General features: G+C 41.8%; 1 protein-coding gene across 1 annotated transcript in view; it reads right to left on the reverse strand.

Annotated features, from left to right (window-relative positions):
* TRPC3 (transient receptor potential cation channel subfamily C member 3) overlaps window positions 1-19,309 on the reverse strand; it is an 81,309-nt gene that overhangs the window by 8,918 nt on the left and 53,082 nt on the right. The window contains exons 7-10 of the mRNA XM_021008353.2: window positions 17,672-17,936; window positions 10,006-10,201; window positions 7,365-7,574; window positions 2,909-2,992 (exon numbers count right to left, since the gene is read on the reverse strand). Of these exons, the coding sequence (XP_020864012.1) occupies window positions 2,909-2,992; window positions 7,365-7,574; window positions 10,006-10,201; window positions 17,672-17,936 (755 nt within the window). The remainder of the gene's footprint in view (window positions 1-2,908; window positions 2,993-7,364; window positions 7,575-10,005; window positions 10,202-17,671; window positions 17,937-19,309) is intronic.

Below are 19,309 nucleotides of genomic sequence, written 5' to 3' on the forward strand. Positions count from 1 at the left end.
CTAGACAATACACAGAGCCTTGTAGTCTTCCTAAATAAGTAATGAATCATTTCCTAGATGCGCCCCCCCCCCCCGATACTCGTCTTCAAAGTGGCCTTGCATGTGCCATCTCTAGGCATCGTGATACTCTGACCCATCGTGAGACTTAGGCATGACATGGAAGCCAGGAGCATGAGAAGAAGAGTGAATAGGAAGTCAGGAGACCTGAGCTCCACCATGGCCCTGGCACTTTGGGCAGATCAGTGCGCCTCACAGGGCTTCAGTTCCCTCACCTAGAAAACAGGAATAATGACATGTGTATTACCTGGGGTGTTATACTACCTTCCAGAGTGGTGAACAAAATGCTTGGAAACCAGAAATCATCACATAAAACTGAGTTATTATTATCATTCCTCCCCTAAAGTTTGGTGCCCAAGGCCTCATCATAGGACAGTTGAAATTTCTCCCTCGTGACTTTTCTGCTTCCACCACGACATTTAAAGCACCCCCCGCAATAGTATATTAGCAGCAAGCCACAGAGCGCTCAGTCTGAGGAGGGGGCTAGATGGAAGTAACCTATACAATGCATTCCCGGAAAACAGAGCAGATGAGGTGCCGGCATCCCAGAAACTCCAGGTGCCTCACCTGGGACCTCCATCTGCCAGGGAGGGGCAGGGAGAAGCCAAGTACCTAGTTCAGAATGGACTTTTAAAAGTAACATCATTTTTCTGGGAGTTCACAATTCATAGTATTTTGTCTTAAATAACATTGTGAGCTCTCTCTGCTCTCTCTCTGCCCCCCTTCCCTTTCTCATCTCTGTCTTCAACCTTTTTCTTCTTTCTTTCTGCCTTCCCCCTTTTCTCTCCTCTCTTTCCCTTTTTCCTCTTTTCAGCACTGGCCTAAAGTCAGGAAGACTCAAGTTAAAATTAAGCCTCAATAATTTACTAGTTGTGTGACCCTGGACAAGTCACTTTCCTCCACTATAAAATGGGGATAACAATAGCACCTATCATCCAGGGTTGGTGGGAAGATCAAAGGAGGCAATATTTGTAAAGTGCTGAGCACACTGCCTGGTATGTAGTAGGCACTCAATAAGTTTCTTGGTTTCTTCCTTCTTCCATCCTCTATCTCTCCGCCATTTCCCCTCTCTTTTCTTTTATCTGTCTCCTCTGCTTCTCTCTCCTTTCCCTCCTTTTCTTCTCTCTTTTCCTCCCTTTCCTCTCTTCTCTTTTCTTTTCTCTTTCCTGTTCTCTTCTTTCTTCTTCTTTTTCTCCCATTTCCCTTTCTCCTTTTTCCCCTCTCTCTTCTCTTCCTCTCTCCAACTGTAAAAAACATGTTTCTGAGGCTACTAGGTGATATAGGAGACAGAACTCTGGACATGGAGTCAAGAATCCCTGGGTTCAAATCCTGCCTCAGCTTCTTCCTAGCTATGTGACCTTGGACACATCACTTATCCTCCTAGCCTTACCACATCTATAAAATGGGGGTAATAATAACACCTACCTGACAGGGTCGTTGTATGGACCTAATGAGACAATAAATGTAAAATATTCTGCAAACCTTAAAAGTCCTGTATAACGCCATGTAATATGTCTTTGCTGATTTTCTATTTGAATCCCAACAGGCTGATGCATCCCTGTTGCTTGAGGTCATGTGCCAGGGCTGTTACAGGGAGGAAAGTTGGGGCAGCTGCCCAGGAGAGCAGAACCTCATTGCTGGTGTCAGCAAATGATCAGCCCGGGAAGAGAAGGGAGGTGTTAGGGATAATGCCTGGCCCAAGGGCCCTGGGTGCTTGGAGAGGAGTCATACAGCAAGGATGAGAGAGGGGGAGCTGTGAAGATGTTACCGAGAGAGGGTGCAAGGTACAAGGAGCTGAGCATGAGGAGTGTGTGTGGGGGGGTCTTTTCAGGCAGCACTGGCCCAGCTTCAGGACCCCTGGCCCTGGCAGCTTCCAAAGCACATGGCTAATGCTGGGCTAGTCTTCGGATGTTTGCCTTTGGCAATGATACATTCTTTATATCAGTTCATAGCAGAATATTTAAACATCAAAGTCGGTTTCACAGGAGGCAGTGTGAAAAGAAACCCCAGCCTCCCAGCCCCACACAAGTGCTACACTCATCCTCACTCCTCTTTCTGGGGCTGCATCATCACCAGAAACAGCCTGGAAACTATAATGAGGGGAAAGGAACCATGCTCCCCCCATCCTTAAGTTTGAGAGCAGCTTTCAAATGTCTCACCTAATATTAAAATGCAAAATATACAATATCATGTCAAGGCAGCTAGGTGGTATAGTGGATAGAGCACCGGATTTGGCATCAGGAAGACCTGAGTTCAAATCCTGCTAGACACTTTCTAGCTGTGTGACCCTGGACAAGTCACTTCACCCCGTCCGCCTGTTTCTTCATCTGTAAATTGCAAATAATAATAGCAGCTAACTCCCAGAGTTATTGTGAGAATTACATGAGATAATAAGTGCACAGTTTCTGGCACACAGTAGGGGCTTAATAAAGGCTCCTTCCCCTCCCCCCCAACCTCTTCTCCCTTCAAGATTGTGCTAAGGAAGACAAATTCCCAAAGTATGGACAGTAATTGGAGGGAGAAGAGTTACCTGAAGGCAAAACATTTATAAATCCAGGCTAGGCATCAAGGGTCTTTCTATCCCGTCCGTGAGGCTGACATGGTTAGCCTTCACACTTGCGCTGTTTTTCCACAGCCTGGCATTAACTGTTCTTCCCCAACCACAGCCATTCCTCACTTTGAATGCTCTGGAATGACTCCTCTGCATCCTCACGTTGAAGAGGGGGGAGGGGGTGGCTGAGGTCCTGTCCAACTCTAAAATTTACAGCACAAATGAAGGACGGATTTCTACTCACAAACACACAGTCACACATGTGCGCATACATGATGTACGTGCCCGATAAGCACTTACCTGATAACGTGTTGGCTGATTGAGAATGCTGTTAAAACTGTGTGATTCAAAAACTCTGGAGTTAGACTGAGTGAAGAGGTTTAACTAGGAAAAAATACAATTAACCTAGTAAATGAGAATACATTCATTGGAAATCAAAACTACCACCTACGTTTTTATTTTCTCCCTGGTATTTCTGGAGTTCAAGTTTGGGGGCAGCATTCTTCTCAAATGTCTTTTAGAAATAATAATTGAAGGTGTTTTGCAGAAGTATTTTGGGGCTGCTAGACGCTGCAGTGGATAGATTATGGGCCTGGAGACAAGAAGACCTGAGTGAAAAAAAACAGTCTCAGACACTTATTTCCTGGTGTGACCCTGGACAGGTCACTTAACCTCTGTTTGCCTCAGTTTCCTCAACTGTAAAATGAGAATAATAAAAAATGATGATAAAATAAAGTAATAATTGTAAAGAATTTAGCACAGTGCCTGGCACATAGGTGCTATACAAATGCTAGCTATTAGTATTATATTATTATTATTATTATTATTATTATAATGAACTCAATATCCTTGTTCTTTAAAATGTAGAACTACTTAAATTAAATATATAAAACCTACTAAACCTTTTGCTTATATTAAAAACTTTTTTCCCCTTTCTCACGCCCCTCTATGAGTGCCTGCAGACTGTTCTGGGCTCTAAGGGCTCGGTGCTACCTAGAAATGGGTCTGTGGTTCATTGTACTGAAATATTTCTCTTTATGAAATAAAGGACTTCTTTCCTTTCATTAGAATAGAAGCTCCTGGAGGGCAAGACATCTCTTGGTTTTGGTTTTTTACCCCCAATGCCTAATCCAGCGCCTTACACACACGAGGCATTTAATAAATGCACGTTGTGATGCCCCGAATTGGATTTCCCACCCGTGGAGGTCTCCTTCAAAGAAAGGCTGAGGTAAAGCATCTTCCTAGACACTTCATTAGATCTTTAAGAATCAGGCTACACGCGTTCTATGTGCTTTGCCATTTTGAGTGAGTGGGAGCAGCTGACCGTCGTGACTCCAGGTGTTCAGTTCTGAAGCTGAAAATCTCGAAAAATAAATTGGTTCAATCCATCTGTTAAAAAGGGAGCCAACTTCAAAGCCCCAGACAGCTGTGGCCTACATTATGGCAAGCCTGATTTTCAAATGGGGTGAATCTCAGATAAATATTTCTTTATAGGGAGGCAGGATAAGGCCACAGAAAGACCCTGGGATTTAGAATCAGAGGACCTGGGTTTGAGCCTTGGGAATGTCATTAACTTGCCTGGGTCTCAGCTTCTTTATCTCTAAAAAGGAAAGGGTTAGACTGGGTGGTTCCTCAGGTCCCTTCTAGCACCAGATCTATCAGCCTAAGATCATGTGCCTCAGTTTACCCCTGTCTAACTTGAGGGGGTTGGAATGGGTGGCCTATATGTTCTCTGAATTTATGATTCCATGACCTTATATCAACCTCTCCCTCATTCCAGTGGGGACCAGGGTGACAACTAGCATGTGGTCCCCTCAGCAGTACCACTTTGCCATATGGTAACAAAATACAAAATCCCTTGGCATGAGGCCCTCCTAGAGAGATGAAAATCTCTACAAAATCCCTATAAAGGGACACTGTGACACAAGCAGGGACGTGTTGAAGCCAGCTTGACCCTACAAGAGTGACTGTTTGATTTTCAGGGTAAGGATGTACGCCCTGGAATTAATACTCCAAATTAGGGCTGTTTGATTGATTCTCTAGACTTAAGAAAGTGATGGAGAACTGTGAATAATGAAGATGAAGCTTAAAAATGTGTCATGCATACATCTTTTTATTTCAGAAAGCTGGTTGTTAAACATTGGATAAACTAAACTAAAACTTTTCTTAAAACTTAGTGTCGAATCACCCTTATGTTAGCCTGTTCTTGTGATTTTGATTTTTTTTTTTGAGCTTCACATTTGAATACTTTGAGGGCTTTTACTTTGAAGACTTTATATTTGTTCCCAGTGAATTTCATTTTATTAGATCTAGCCAGTACTGAAGTGAGCTAATTATTAAGTTTTCAGTGTGAACATTTATAGCTCAGAAATCGGCAAATGATGCATATCAGGGCTTGACTGACTGTTCTGTCGATTATTTAGGCTTCAGAAAATGATGGAGAAAATGTTAATAATGCAGATTAAACTGAAAAGTGTGTCACGTTTTTAGGTGGGCTGATATTTAAACATTTACCAGCACACCCCTGGGTTCGCCCAATGCTTTAGGTCTTTGGGACCTTTATGGCTCTTGCCTGTTATTCAATTTGTTAGCTAAGTTTCCCAGTTTTGTGCCATCTACAAAGTTGATGAGTATACCATCTATCCTTTTTTCTAAGTCACTGGAAAAAAACTCAACTTCACAGAGTCCAGCACAGATCCCTGGGGCACTCCACTGGAGACTTCCTATACCAAGCTGACACCGAGCCATGAATGACGACTCTTTTAGTCTAGCCCTTCAACCAGTATCCAATCCATCTAACTGTATTGCCCTTTACTCTGCATGTCTCTATCTTTACTCTAAAAAATATACCTTATCAAGTTTTCTGCAAAAATCTAGGTAAATCATATCTTGGCATTCCCCTGATCAGCCACTATTGTAATCTTGTTAAAAAAAAAAAAAAGGGAAATGAGGTGAGTCTGGCCTGACACGTCCTGGTCAGGAACAGGCTGAATCTCTGGAATCACTGCGAACTTTCCTAGAGGTTCACTAACCATCTCTTTGATGATGTGTTCTGTGATTTCCCCAGGAATCAAAAGCGAACTCGTTGGCCTAGTTTCCCTCCGCATGAATCACTGTAGCTCCTCTGGCCTAGCTGACTTGAATTCCACGAGAGCAGCTACGTGTCCTCTTACCATTGCCTTATTTATCTGCTAGTTATTTTTGTTTGTCAGAGCCAGGCAGACATTTTCTCCTCAGCAGAGAAAACAGAGACAAGATGGCGGCAGCTCTGCTATCAGCTATCAGGGCTCCATGCCCCTCAACCGGTAATCCCATTCCTTCCTTCAATCTCCTTTTCTCTCAACTGTGATGTTTAAAAAGTCTGAGCCAAATTTCTAAGTAATTATTTTATTAATAATGCTAGCATTTTATTAATAAAAGAAGCCAGTGGCACTCTCTAATGCCAAAGACCCCACTCAACACTTCCATGCCCTTGGAAGAGTGGGTGTTCCCAAGGGTGAAAATCGACTCTGATTGGTTAACAATTAATGAGAAAATAAGTATTATAACGAGATGTGGGCTCGTTCTAATGAGGGTCTTGGGGGTACATAACTTGGATCACCTGTGTCTTGGTCAAAGAGATTTATCAACTTCCATATCACCCATCTGACAAAAGGGAGAATCCACATTTTTTTAGGTCTGAGTAAACATAATGAGCAGGAATCTACTCATTCACCTAAACTAGAATTTCTTTTACTGTCTTTGATTAGATCTCAGCCCGGGTAAGTCTTTACCCAAGATTTCCCACACTGGTTGATTTCTGAATGAGGAAGTAGAAAAAGGGAAAAACCTTGGTCTCAATACAATAATTAATTATTAAATATAAGAGATATAATCATTTCTCTCACAACATAATGTTAAAAAAAAAGCTCAGATGGTGTGTTTGTATGTATGTGTGTGTGTATATGTGTGTGTGTGTGTGAGAAAGAGAGAAAGTGTGTGTGTACACTTCTTTTCTCTAAAGTCCTAAAACCCATCCCTCAAACTACTAAGTTAGTTACAACTCTCTGGCAATGAAGTGGTTTGGTTTTTTTTTTAAATAATGAGTTGTCACTATGGAACATGCCTATTCCATCAATCTTACCCATTCCATTTTGATCCCCAGTGCTGCATTGGGCTAACTCAGTACCTTCAAATAATAATTGAAACTGGCTGCAAGAAAACTTGATGAGGCTGATTTGAGTTCCTCTTTATCTATAATCTTTGCTATATCTGTGCCTAAAGGAATTAAAATTATTTAGCCTTGAGAAGAAATTGCTTGTGGACTTATTTATTTATTTATGCAGTGGGGGAAGGGACTAATGCTTTTCAAGAACAAAAATAGATGATGGGAAATAGTCACTTGTTTCTACTCTAGGTAAAATGAGGGGAAAATGGGTTTAAATTATAGCTTAAAGAATTTAGCTTAAAACTTTTAAATTATCATTAATGGTAGAGACATGGAATACAAAAAAAAAAAAAGCAAAACTTCTATTATCTACTTCTGCAGATACCTTTTTTTGCCTCCAATGAGCTAGGTGAAGCTTTAACTAAAGGCATGTAAGTTATTTCTAAAAGCCCGAGGATGATACTAAAATATGGCTCATTCTCTGAACGTCCATGAAGAGTTCCAGCACCTTTCAACTTCACAAGCAGAAAATAGTCTACAAATAACAAAGAACAGTGATGGGGAGACAAACACATTTATTTTAGGCCTGGAGAAGTTTTCGGTACCTACCCTGGATTTGGAGTTACCCATTCCCATCTCGATATCCTTCTGCAGTCTTCTCCTCCTGCACTTGGACACATTAACAATCCGCATGATGAGATAAATGAAGGACTTGGGACTGGGCACCAGACTGAAGGGTGGGGGTAATGTTTTCCCATCATCAAAGTAAGATAACCAAAGTTTTGAGCGAGCAAACTTCCATTCAACATCACTGTCATCCTGCATCACGAAGGAAAAAAAAAAGAGACACTGGCTTATATTTTAAACTAAATACTCTAGAGCAGAAGTGCTTAATAATACATCAGGGTCCATGAACTTATTTTCATAACTGTACTGCAATATAATTGGTTCCCACTGGGCATGGTGGCACATGATGCTTATAATTCCTACTTACTGGGGCTGAAGCTAATGGATTACTTGAGTTCTGGAGTTCTGAGCTGCAGTAGGTCCTAAACCAGTCAGAGATCAGGTGCCTGCAATAAGTTGGGCACCAATATGGAAGAATAGGTGAGGGATGGCCAGTAAGCTTTCTAAGGAGGAGTAAACAGAGTAGGTCAAAATTTCCCAGTTGATAAACATTGGATTGGACCATTGAGTGGCCACGGTACTTCCAATATAAGATAGAGAAACAGTCTTCAAAAAAATGGCCTTTTCTTTTTTCTTTTTTTTTGTTTCTTTCTTTCTTTCTTTTTCTTTTTCTTTTATTTTTTACAATTGCAGTTCAACATAATTGGGTCCATTTATAATTCCTAAGTATTTTATTTTATGCATCTAAAACCAGTATCCTGAGAAGGGCTGCATCAGCTTCCTCAGGCTGCCAAAGTAGTTCATGACACAACAAAGGTTACAAACCCCTGGTCTAGAGCAATAGAACCCAATAGGACTTTTCCAATGCAAGTCCACACAAATATGTAGGTGATTTATTACTTTATTAATCTTTTATTAGCTTTTCTTTATATTATAAACCCAAAAAGCAAATGAGATAACACTAATTACTATTGGCCCAGACTCACTATTTTCTCTCTATTAAAATTTTTTATGAGAATTTATGAGACATATGTATTAAAGACATCCTTGATAAAAACATGGGAATGCAGCAGGTAGGCTTCTTTCTACAGCAGGCACACAATGGACTGAAAAATACAGTGAATACAAGCTCCTACTGAGTTTATTGTTTGTCTTTTACAAAAATGCATTTGGCTAAGTAGAGAAAATCATCGAAAGCCATCCCTCAACAAGGAATTTCTCATTTATATGTTAAAGAAATACAAAATCCTTGATAAACAAAACCCTAGAGGTAATTGTTCTGTGATCCTCTATTAATAGAAGATAATAATAATAATATCAAGATAAGTGGGATTTCACTGATATTGAGAATTCTCAGGTGAGGCAACCCCCTCCAATTATGTAGGACAGCACCTCCTCTGCAATTTACAGTCTTGTAGAGTTGTCCTAAACACTGAGGGGTTAAGTGACCTGCCCAGGGTATCACAGTCGGTGTCTGTCAGAGGTAGGATTTGAACCTAGGTCTTTCTGTCTCCAAGGCTAGCTCTCTATCCACTGCGATACCCTGATCCACGACTTCCAGACAAGACATAAAACAGGAAGACAGAAGGTAGCCCGGCGTGCTTACCACGGCATGGAGAATGCCCTGCACGAGGCTCAAATGGAAGAGGGACTGCCATAAGTCACTGGGTACCCCAAATGGTCTTGTTTGTGGATAATACTGTGCTGAAAGCATCACGCCTCAAAACATTACAAGGAGGCCGAGACTACTGAAGGAAAGAGTCTAACGACGCACACAGGAAGACCAAGTAGATGAAGAGCACCCACTTCCCAGTTTTTGAGAAACCGCTGTATGGCCAGCCCATTAGGCCGTGTCAGTACATACATATCTAGAAGTTCACATCTCCAGCCACACTGCTGCCTCCTGGGTGCTGCACCCCTCCCCATGGTTTTTTGCCTCTTGCTTTGGGAGCAGTAGCCATAGCAATACTATCATTGCTTCTGCAAATGGAATGTCCATTGATTCTCATGAGACTGAACTTACCATCCCTGTGACTTTTCCAACCAAAGCACAATTCCCTGGCCTCCACTCCTTTATATGTGTTCTCTCCCCGCTAAGAATATAAGCTTCTTGAGGGCAGGGACTGTCTTGCTTTTGTACTTGTATCCTTAGTGATTAGCACGGTGAGTGTTTATTAAATATTTTTCATTCATTCAGTCTGGGACAGGCAATGTAAGTCGACAATAATTCACTCTACCCGAGGCATGCTCTTTCGGTGGGCTAAAGGTTTGTATAAGTTTGATTTGGTGGAGAATTGCATTAAAAAATCAGCACTGCCACTTAACTTCCTGTTTAACCTGGGGGGGGGTGATAGAGAGAGAGAGAGAGAGAGAGAAAGAGAGAGAGAGAGAGAGAGAGAGAGAGAGAGAGAGAGAGAGAGAGAGAGAGAGAGAGAGAGAGAGAGATTTCTCCACCTCTCTAGACCTTGGATTCCTCATCTGTAAAATGAAGGGGCTGGTCTAATGTCCCTTCAAGATCCAAATCAAAGATCTTCTAATCTCTAACATTCAAGGCAAAGCCCCACAAATACCATGTTATTAGAATTCCCTAGAAAAGCTGGAGGGACTGCCCTCAAGACCTTACCTCAATTTCCTGGTAAGAGCTATTAATCATTGCAATCAGCATGTTCAAAAGAACCACGACCATGGTGACGTTGTATATTCCATAGAGAACATAGCCGATATTTTCGATGAATTTGTGATCATATTTGAGCACCACGGATGTCACTTCAGACAATCCAAATATTGACCAAAACAAAGTCTTGAAGCTTTCTTCCACTCTGTCAAAAGAAGGAGGAGGACAGTGATCAATGAACTCTATTCTTGGTACAAGGAGCACAGCTGTCATGAGTAATTAGACAGAGGAAAAACTGTGTAAAACTCAGTTCCATGAGTCCTGAACCTGTCACTTAGCCTCTGTCTCTCCCACTCTCCTCATCTGTAAATGGAAATAACAGTAGCACATACCTCCTAGGGTGGGTGCTATAATTGCTGTGAGAATAAAATGAGATTATACAGAGCGTCCCAAAAGTCTTAGTGAATTTTTAAGTTTTAATAACTTCCAAAAGAATAATAAAAGCTAACATTTATATAGTGCCAGGCACTGTGCTTTACAAATATTGTCACATTTGATCTTCATAACAACCCTGAGCGGTAGATGCTATTATTATCCCCACTGTACAGTTGAGAAACTGAGGCAGAGGTTAAATGACTTAACTAGGGTCACACATCTAGTAAACATCTGACACTGGATTTGAACTTAGGTCTTCTTGACTCAGGGCCAGCGCTCTATCTATTCTACCCCATGGCTGCCACTATAATTATTTAAATGTTTAAAATATTGATTTTTCTTATTAAAATTCCACATAACAAACATCTCATGCCATATACTGCTTTTTGATCTTTGAAAAAAACTTTTCTCAGCAGCTGCTCAGTGTCTGAAAGCACGAGCCTTCAGATCACCCAAAGAATGAGGTTTTGATGCATACGTGACAGTTTTTATGTAACCCCACAAGAAAAGTCCAGCGGAGATAGATCAGGTGACCAAGGCAGCTGAGCAAGAGAATGACCTCTACTGCTCCACAGGCAGAGAAAGTGTCAAAGCAGAAATTGTCACACATACAATGTGTAAGAACATGGCGTGCCATCTTGTCAAATGAAAACTTTATTATTCAAAATTCACAAAACTATTTAGTTTAAAGGAAATTATTCAGTGTAAAAGAAATTTAAATATAGTTTCCAATTAATCTTTTTAATTGTAGCATTTATACTTCTGAAGTTATTAATGATTAGAACTGCACTAAGATTTTTGGGACACTCAGTATTTGTAAAAGTACTTTGAAACCCTTAAAACATAGTATGTTGCTGTTTACTCATTTCAATTGTTTCTGATTCTTTTGGGGATTTTCTTGTCAATGATCCTGGAGTGGTTTGCTGTTTCCTTCTCCAGCTCATTTAATAAATGAGGAAACTGAGGCACACAAGGTTAAGTGACTTGACCACAGTCATATAGCTAGTAAGTGTCTGAGGCTGGATTTGAACTCAGGAAGATGAGGCTTCTTTACTCCAAGCCCAGTGCTCTAACCACTTGATAACCTAGCCGCCCAAAGCACAATATAAATGCTAGTTATTATTATTTTAGTTGTTGTTGATGATAACGTTATTACTGTAGGACGTTATCAGATTAGACATAGCCTCTTAGAAATTGCTTTCCAAGACTGGGAACCAGGGTGAAATGTACGGTGATGTCACACATTCCAGCCCATACAGCTTTTGCCTACTCCTTTATCTTTTGATGTTGTAGGGGTTTTATTTGTTGGTTTTGTTTGGAAATTCACACCTTTATCATTATTGGGGCTGTTCCCCAAATCTCACCTGCCATCTCCCTCTCCTAGATAATTATACAGGTCATTCCCCATATCTGGAATGCCCTACCCTTCTCATCTCTAGTTTTCAAAATACTAGTCCTCTCTCCTGGCTGAGGCTCAGATATCATCCCTCCATGAAGCCTCCCCTTCCCCTCCTAGCTGCAAGTGGTCTCTCCCTGATCAGAATTCCCTCCATCACTTTGTCTGGATCTCTGCTTCACCCCATCACACCCCACTTCATATTAACTTATCTGTGTTTACATTGCATTCCCTCTTTCTCTCTCCCCGTAAAGGCATTACATACTTTTTAAATCTCTGTGTAACCCTGTTTTCAATAGCTTCTCTCACAGACACTTTGGTTATTGCTACTGCATTTGTAAGAGAGAGGAAATAGAATCTAGGGGGCTGACAGTTAAATGCCATTGCAGAGAGGGTCTTTGAGAGACTGAATGCTCCATCATGACAGAAAAAGTCTGTAACACATTACGGTTAATTATTATGAGAGAACAAGTCTGTGAGATTTTGAGAATTGTGACAGCCATCTTTAAGAGATTATAAAGCACACATAGAGAGAGGACCAGGAGTATTTCTTTAGATCTACCCTCAACAAAGACGAGAAATTGATATTCCTAAAGTACAGATCTGACTGTACTTGTCTGCAGGGCACTCTCCTGCTCAAGAAATTTCAGTGGCTGCTTATTTATCCTCCAGGATAAAATACAAACTCCCCTGTTTGATTTTTAAAGCCTTACACAATAGTTTATCTGTCAGACCTGTGGATAAGGGAAGAATTTAGGACCAAAGAAAATACAGAGAGCATTAAAAAATGTAAAATAGAAATTTTTAATTACATAAAATTAAAAAGTTTTCACACAAAAAAAACCCCAATGTAAACAAAATTAAAAGGAAAGTAGAAAACTGGGGGAAACTTTTTCTAACGAGTATCTCTGACAAAGGCCTCATCTCTCAAATATACAGAGAACTGAGTCAAATTTATAAAAATACTCTCTTTAGCCACAGAAACCTCTTCTCCCTGAAGTTCATGCTCCCCCTGGACTTCTCATACTGGAAGTACCCTGCTTCTCCAGGCTCTTCCTCTGATTGGCTGCTTCCTTGGCCTGAACTTCCATTTTAAGGAGGACGCTCAAGCAATGTCATGTCATCATTCTTCTCCAGGCTGCACTCCTGACTCTATGGATTTTCTCCATCATCTCCTCCCATACCACCTAAGCCAGCCACCCCCCTTTCCCCTTCATCCCTTCCTCACTTTTTTGCTTCTTTCTCCCATTAGACTGTAAGCTCCTTGAAGTCAGGGGTTGTCTCTCCTGCTTACAGTTGTATTCCCAGTGCTTAGCATGGTACCTGGCACATAGTAAGAGCTAAGTAAATGCTTGTTGACTTGGCTTTCAGAGTTCACTTCATAGAGAAAGAGTCAGTGGACTCAGAAGGAGTCCAGTGAGAAAGTCTGGAAAGATGTTTTGAGAGAACTGAGTTTAACATTTATGTTGCAGAAAAGACATACTGAGAAAACGCTTTAATGGCCCTCCAGACAAAAAGGCATTGTGGCTGGACTGTGGTTCTTGGGTCTACAGAGCAGCTGGCAGAGCAGCTGTAGCCAATGCTTCGAGGCGGACTTTGTGATCTTCCTCATGGCCCATAAACTGCTGAAACACATATACACACACATCATCTATTACTAAGTAATGTCGCCAATAATCCTGATGTTTGTCTAAGCCCAGCAGATGGACCTGAGACTGAGAAGAGAGAAAAAGCTTATGTCAAAAGAGGCCTCTCTTGTTTTCATAACTGGGGTGAGAACTTGGAGCTAATTAATTACTGTTTCTGAGAGAAACTACGAGGTAATATTGGAACATACCCCTTGAGAGCCTAATTAAGAGAATTAATGAATCATAAATGAGCCAAGAAGCAGGTTGAGGGGGGAGACCGGTGGTGTGTTTGCCCCTGACACACTCTACATCTCACATCTGCACACAAAAATTGCTCCAGGTGACTTACCAAAATCCCTGTTACAAGAAGCTTTGCTATATTCGTATCCTTAGGATCAAAGCCAAACAAATGTTTGTCGAATTAAATTGAGAATTAAATTGCTTTTTCTCTTCCCATCACAGAATGGATTTCCAAATATTCAGCTGATCTGAAACACAGTCCTGTGAGTGGACAGGGATGGAATGACAAATACTATTTCTCATAAGGAAAACTGTCTATAGCCACAGAAGGAACAGTAACTTTTCAACAAGGTCTCAGCCCAGATTTCTTTGAGTAAGCCAAGACAATTGGTACAGAGATGGCACCAGTGGTAGGAACTGAAATGCACAGACAGAGGAATTCCAAAAAGCCAGGTTTCACCGAAGCCGAGACCGGTCAGGAAAGACTATAGAGGAAAGGAGGGTTCACTCCTGAAGGACAGGAAGCATTTGGATCTGGAGAGAGGAAGATCCAAGGTATTTCATGCAAGGGACATGGCTGAGCAAAACTGAAGAGGTGGGAAAGGACAAGGTCTGGAAATGGGTCCAGACTGGACCTTTATGGTTAGAACTGAGGATTTCCTTTGGGGAGCAGTTGGCCAGACAGCAAACTGGGGAGGTGGGTTGGGACTTTGGTCTGAGACTATGGATTTAGAGCTAGAAGGAGTCATCTAGCTCAGAGTTATCATATACATGGCACGCAGGTTGTATGTGGCCTCCAACACTCCCCAATACAGCCAGAACCTAAAGAAAAGATAACTGGGAAATACTTGACAAAATAAATAAAAATATAATAAAACATAGATAACAGTATACTTTAAAACTGTCAATATGGAGTCCTCATGGATCCTTACTTAGGGAGTAGTAGCCCCTGCTTCTACATGAGTTTGACACCCCAGAGAGTGATTTGGTTCTATAGCTCTCCTGAGAGCCTGTCCAAAATCACTAACTGCCTGTTGGACATTCTGAATTGGATGATCAATGAGCATCTCAGGTTCAACACATGCAAATAAGAACTCATGACTCATTTGGCCAAGGATGCCAGCATCCTCCTTAGTGTTGCCCTCATTAACTCTTCTTCATGCCCCATGTCTAGGTTCTCTTCTAGAACATTGTCCATATCCCATTCCACAACTATGGATGTCCCCCAGAGCTCTATCCTGGCTCCTCTTCTCTTCTCCCTTGGTAAGCTTCCTGGCTCCAAAAGGGTTCATCTATCATCTCTATTCAGATGCCTCCCAGATCTACTCTCCCATATTCACTTTATTGTGAAGTCCTATTGATTGTATCTCTGAAATGTCCCATACCAACCTCTTTCTGTCTACTCACCACCCTCCTGCCTGGACTATCATCATGGCCTCCTAATTAGCTTCTCTGCATTTATGCTCTCCTCTCTAATCATACTTCATATAACTGCCAAAATGACGCTCTTCAAGTTTGAGAAGGACAATGTCTTATTCAAGGTGCTATACATCTAGGCTCAAATGCAAACCCCTCTGTTGGCACCAAAGGCCTTTCAGAACACGGCCCCTGCTTACCTTTCTAGGCTTATCACACATGCCTCCCTTTCACGCACTCCAAATGACCCTATCCCTCCATCACATAAGACCTTCTATCTCCTTTCTCCTGAAAAGGCCCTCTAACCCCCATGGGATGCCTTCCCTCCTCACTCCCACCTCTTGAATCTCAAGCCCCCTTCAAAGCTCAGCTCAACTGTCTCCTCCTACATGAGGCCTTCCCTGATCTCTGCCTAACTGCTAGTGCCTCCTTCACCTAAAACAACAACAAAGAACAAACCAAAAAAACACCCCTTGGATTTGCTTTATTTTACATGTACTTATATGAGTACACGCATGGTATACTCGTGGTGGCAGGGTGGATACAGTGCTGTACTTGGAGTCGGGAAAAGCCGGGTTCAAATTCTGCCTCAAACACTAGCTCTGGGACCTGGGCAAGTCACTTCACCACTCAGCCTCAGTTTCCTCATCTGTAAAAGAAAGATAATAATAGCACCTAGCTCGCATGGTTGTGGTGAGAATCAAATGAGATGTTAATCACTTTGTTGAAGTTAAATCATCACATAAAGGCCTGATTATTAGGTGGTTGAGGTTGTTTCCCTCCATAGAATGTAAACTCCTCGAGGGCAGGGGTTGGTTTTGTTTGTTTGTTTGTTTCTGTATTCCCAAAACCCAGCATGGTGGGGGCACATAGTAGGTGCTTCCCAAATGCTTGTTGACTGACTGACGGACATTTTGGATAATAGGAAACTGAGACACAGAGGTTCTTTTGAAGTGACAATTAGCACAGCCCCTTGTTTCATAGGTGAGAAAACGTGAGACCCACGGACATTAAATGACTTGCCCAAGGTCACACAGTAGGAGTCATGACAGAGCGGAAAGACTACCGGCCTTGGAGATAGGTCCCTGGGCTCGGGTGATGGCTCTATCTACTACTGCTACTTCGGTGACTCCTCATCTCTGCTGGCCTCAGTTTCCTCCTCTGTAAAGTGAAAGGTGGGATGGGATGGTTTCTAAGATAATTGCTAGCTCAAAATTTATGATCCTATGATACAATGCCCACATCAGGGACAGAACCCATGTTTCACACAGTTGCCAAGACCGAAGGACAGAGCATGGCTCTCTTCTTAATGTCTACAATATGTGTCTAGACAATTGCTTTTGTGGTCCAGTATGGAAAAGGGCAGCTACGTGGCACAGTGGTTAGCATGCCAGGTCTAGAGGCAGAAAGACCTGAGTTCAAATCTAGCCTCAGACACTAGCTGTGTGACCCTGGGCAAGTCACTTTCGTGTTTGCCTTAGTTTTCTCATCTATAAAATGAGCTGGAAAAGAAAATGGCAAGCTGCTCCAGTATCTCTGCCAAGAAAACCCCCCAAATGGGGTCATGGAGAGTCAGACATGACTGAAAAACAACTGAACTGAAATGGAAAAAATGAGCAGACTCAATGCCAGGTATGGCTTAAGATTATTTTTCAAAAAGCCAGCATGTCCTGAAGCCAAGTCCTCTTCCAACAAAATTTGTATATCAGCAGACTGATGTGCATCCCAAAGACTGGTCCTTCAAAACAGAGCTTTGCTAGAGCACGTTTCTCTGCTGGTTCAAGAATCTGGAAAATGAAGCTGGATCCATAAGGATTTGGACAGGCTAAATGTAGTGGGTCAAATCAAACGAGGAAACATTTTAGAGATAATTTTATATGCTTTATCTCTCATTTTTCATTTGTTTTTGTGGGGAAATCTGGAGTCTTTTTTTGCATTTGGAAAAATTTTGAACTTGTGGAATTTAATCATAATAAATGTGAAGTCTTTTGGGGTTGAAAAAAATGACTTTATAAATTCTTGATGGAGGAGTCACAGTCAGATAGTAATTTGTCTGAAAAAGATCTCGGGGTTTTAGTGAACCACAAGCTTACTACTCCAACAGCATGATGTGGCAGCCAAAAAAGGTAGCGTGACTTCAGGTTCCTCTGGAGGGTGTCGGCTCCTGCGTCCTCTGTCCTGTTCAGAAGTGATCTAGCAGGGGTGTGAAACCTGCAGCAGCGAAACTGAGTGCACTGAACCAGATGAAAATGTAATTGAGAAATGTTTAGTAAAATAAATAAAAACTGATGCCACGTAGATCATGAGAATTTGTGGTTTTCTAGGGCCACGTGCTGTCCTCAAAGGTTCACCTCTACTGAGTCTGTGTTTAGTTATTATCTTTACCAGGTTTCTCCTCTGCTCCATTTGTAGCCGTGAGGATTGTTCATTCGATATTGTTTTGAACAAAGCCTTTACACAACAGATTTGCAGTTTTATGTGCGATTGTCTTCTTTATTATTATACTGCATCATGAAAATGCCTGTTTTATCCCATACATTAAAAATGAAGTCTCACTTACGTGGTAAAAGCAGGGTTGACTTTGGCCCCCAGGTAGTAGGAATACAGTATGAACATGCCAATCATAAATGCCAGGAACACCATAATGAAGAGGACCATGAACTTGAAGATGTCCTTCACAGTCCTGCCGAGAGAAATCTGCAAGGGGCCGAAGCTTTCATTGGCCGGCAGGATGTAGGCGATCCGGGAGAAGCTGAGTACCACCGCTATGGCATAGAGGCCTTCCGATATGATCTGAGGATCAGAGGGGAGCCATTTATCTCTAGCTGGAGAGGGGAAAAAGAGGTTAAAAAAGAGAGGTTTCCATTTATCACTGAGTACGCTTGCCAACGGCGTCCACCGTGGCAGGCAGCATTTATCCTGTGCAGGCTCCGTGCTGTTGTGGGAACAGTCACTCCCCTCTTCCCATCCTTCCTTTTCACTCAGACTTCAGTTAAACGCTCTTTTCAATAGGGGATGGAACAACCACAAATGCATGTGTTGTCTTTTCCAACTAGGAGAAGACAAAATAAAATACTTCCAAGGAAGAGAAAGGGGAAACATCCCTCTGATGTAGGCTGGGGTGACGTGATGTCAAAACAACTGAAACGGACTAATTTTTTTCCACACCGTTGGGTAAATAAGACTAGCTGCAATTTCTGTATCTATGGGAGGTTTGCAAGGTATTTTTTACATACTTAGGCTACTCGAGCCTAAGGTGACCTTCCACTTCCTTCTGGATCTAAAGACTGATTTATGTGTGTGTGGTCTCTCCCAATGGTAGGTAAGGATCCTGAGGGCAGGCACCAAGGTTTTGCTTTTGTCTTTGTATTGCCAGTACTTAGCACTGTGCCTGCCCGCTAAATGCTGACTGATTTGTCTCCCGACCATCCCAGTGAGGTCATCACTATCATTCTCTTCAGTTTATAGCTGAAGAAATGGAAATGGTGGGATTCCAACCCAGAACTTCTTTATTCTATTTTACTAACATCACAGAGCCAGAGCTGTTAGGAAACTTCTGTCTAACAGTGTTCAGGGAATCAAGTTCTCTAAGCACAATCATCTAGAAGAAAATGTCCCTCTCTACCCAAGAGGGACTGGAGACCACTGCACAGGGTCACTGGCTGGCAAGCACATGACTATAAGTGAAGGGCATGGGTTGTTATGTGTGGTATATGTAACAAGTCGCAGTGTTTTTCATTTATAGCCTATGTATCTGCACATTCCCTAAGAGATAAGATCCCAGGTTCTTTTCATAAGGCTACCCTGAAGTCAAATGCAACCAATACTTAACTCTGTAGGATAATAATGGCTTACATTGATATAGTTAAGCTTCACAAAGCCCTTTTTATCCATGATCTAATTTGATCCTCAAAATTACTCTGAGGGAGGGGCAATTATTATCCTCATTTTACACATCGGAAACTAAGGCTCGGAGATATTAAATGGCTTGCGCATTGGTGGGCACCTGAGACAGGATTTCAACTTGCTGTCCTGATTCCAAGTCTAATACATTAGCCACATGCTACATACCTCAACTCTTTCTATCTCCACACCTTGAAACACCTGTGTTCCTTCCTTTGTATCTTTCTCTGTTCATGTTTCTATGAGAGAATGGCAGCTCGAACCACACCTCAACATAATCACAGAAATCCCAATC

This window comes from Phascolarctos cinereus, unplaced genomic scaffold (genome assembly GCF_003287225.1).
Source record: "Phascolarctos cinereus isolate Bilbo 61053 unplaced genomic scaffold, phaCin_HiC Scaffold_9;HRSCAF=440, whole genome shotgun sequence".
NCBI classification, from domain to species: domain Eukaryota; kingdom Metazoa; phylum Chordata; class Mammalia; order Diprotodontia; family Phascolarctidae; genus Phascolarctos; species Phascolarctos cinereus.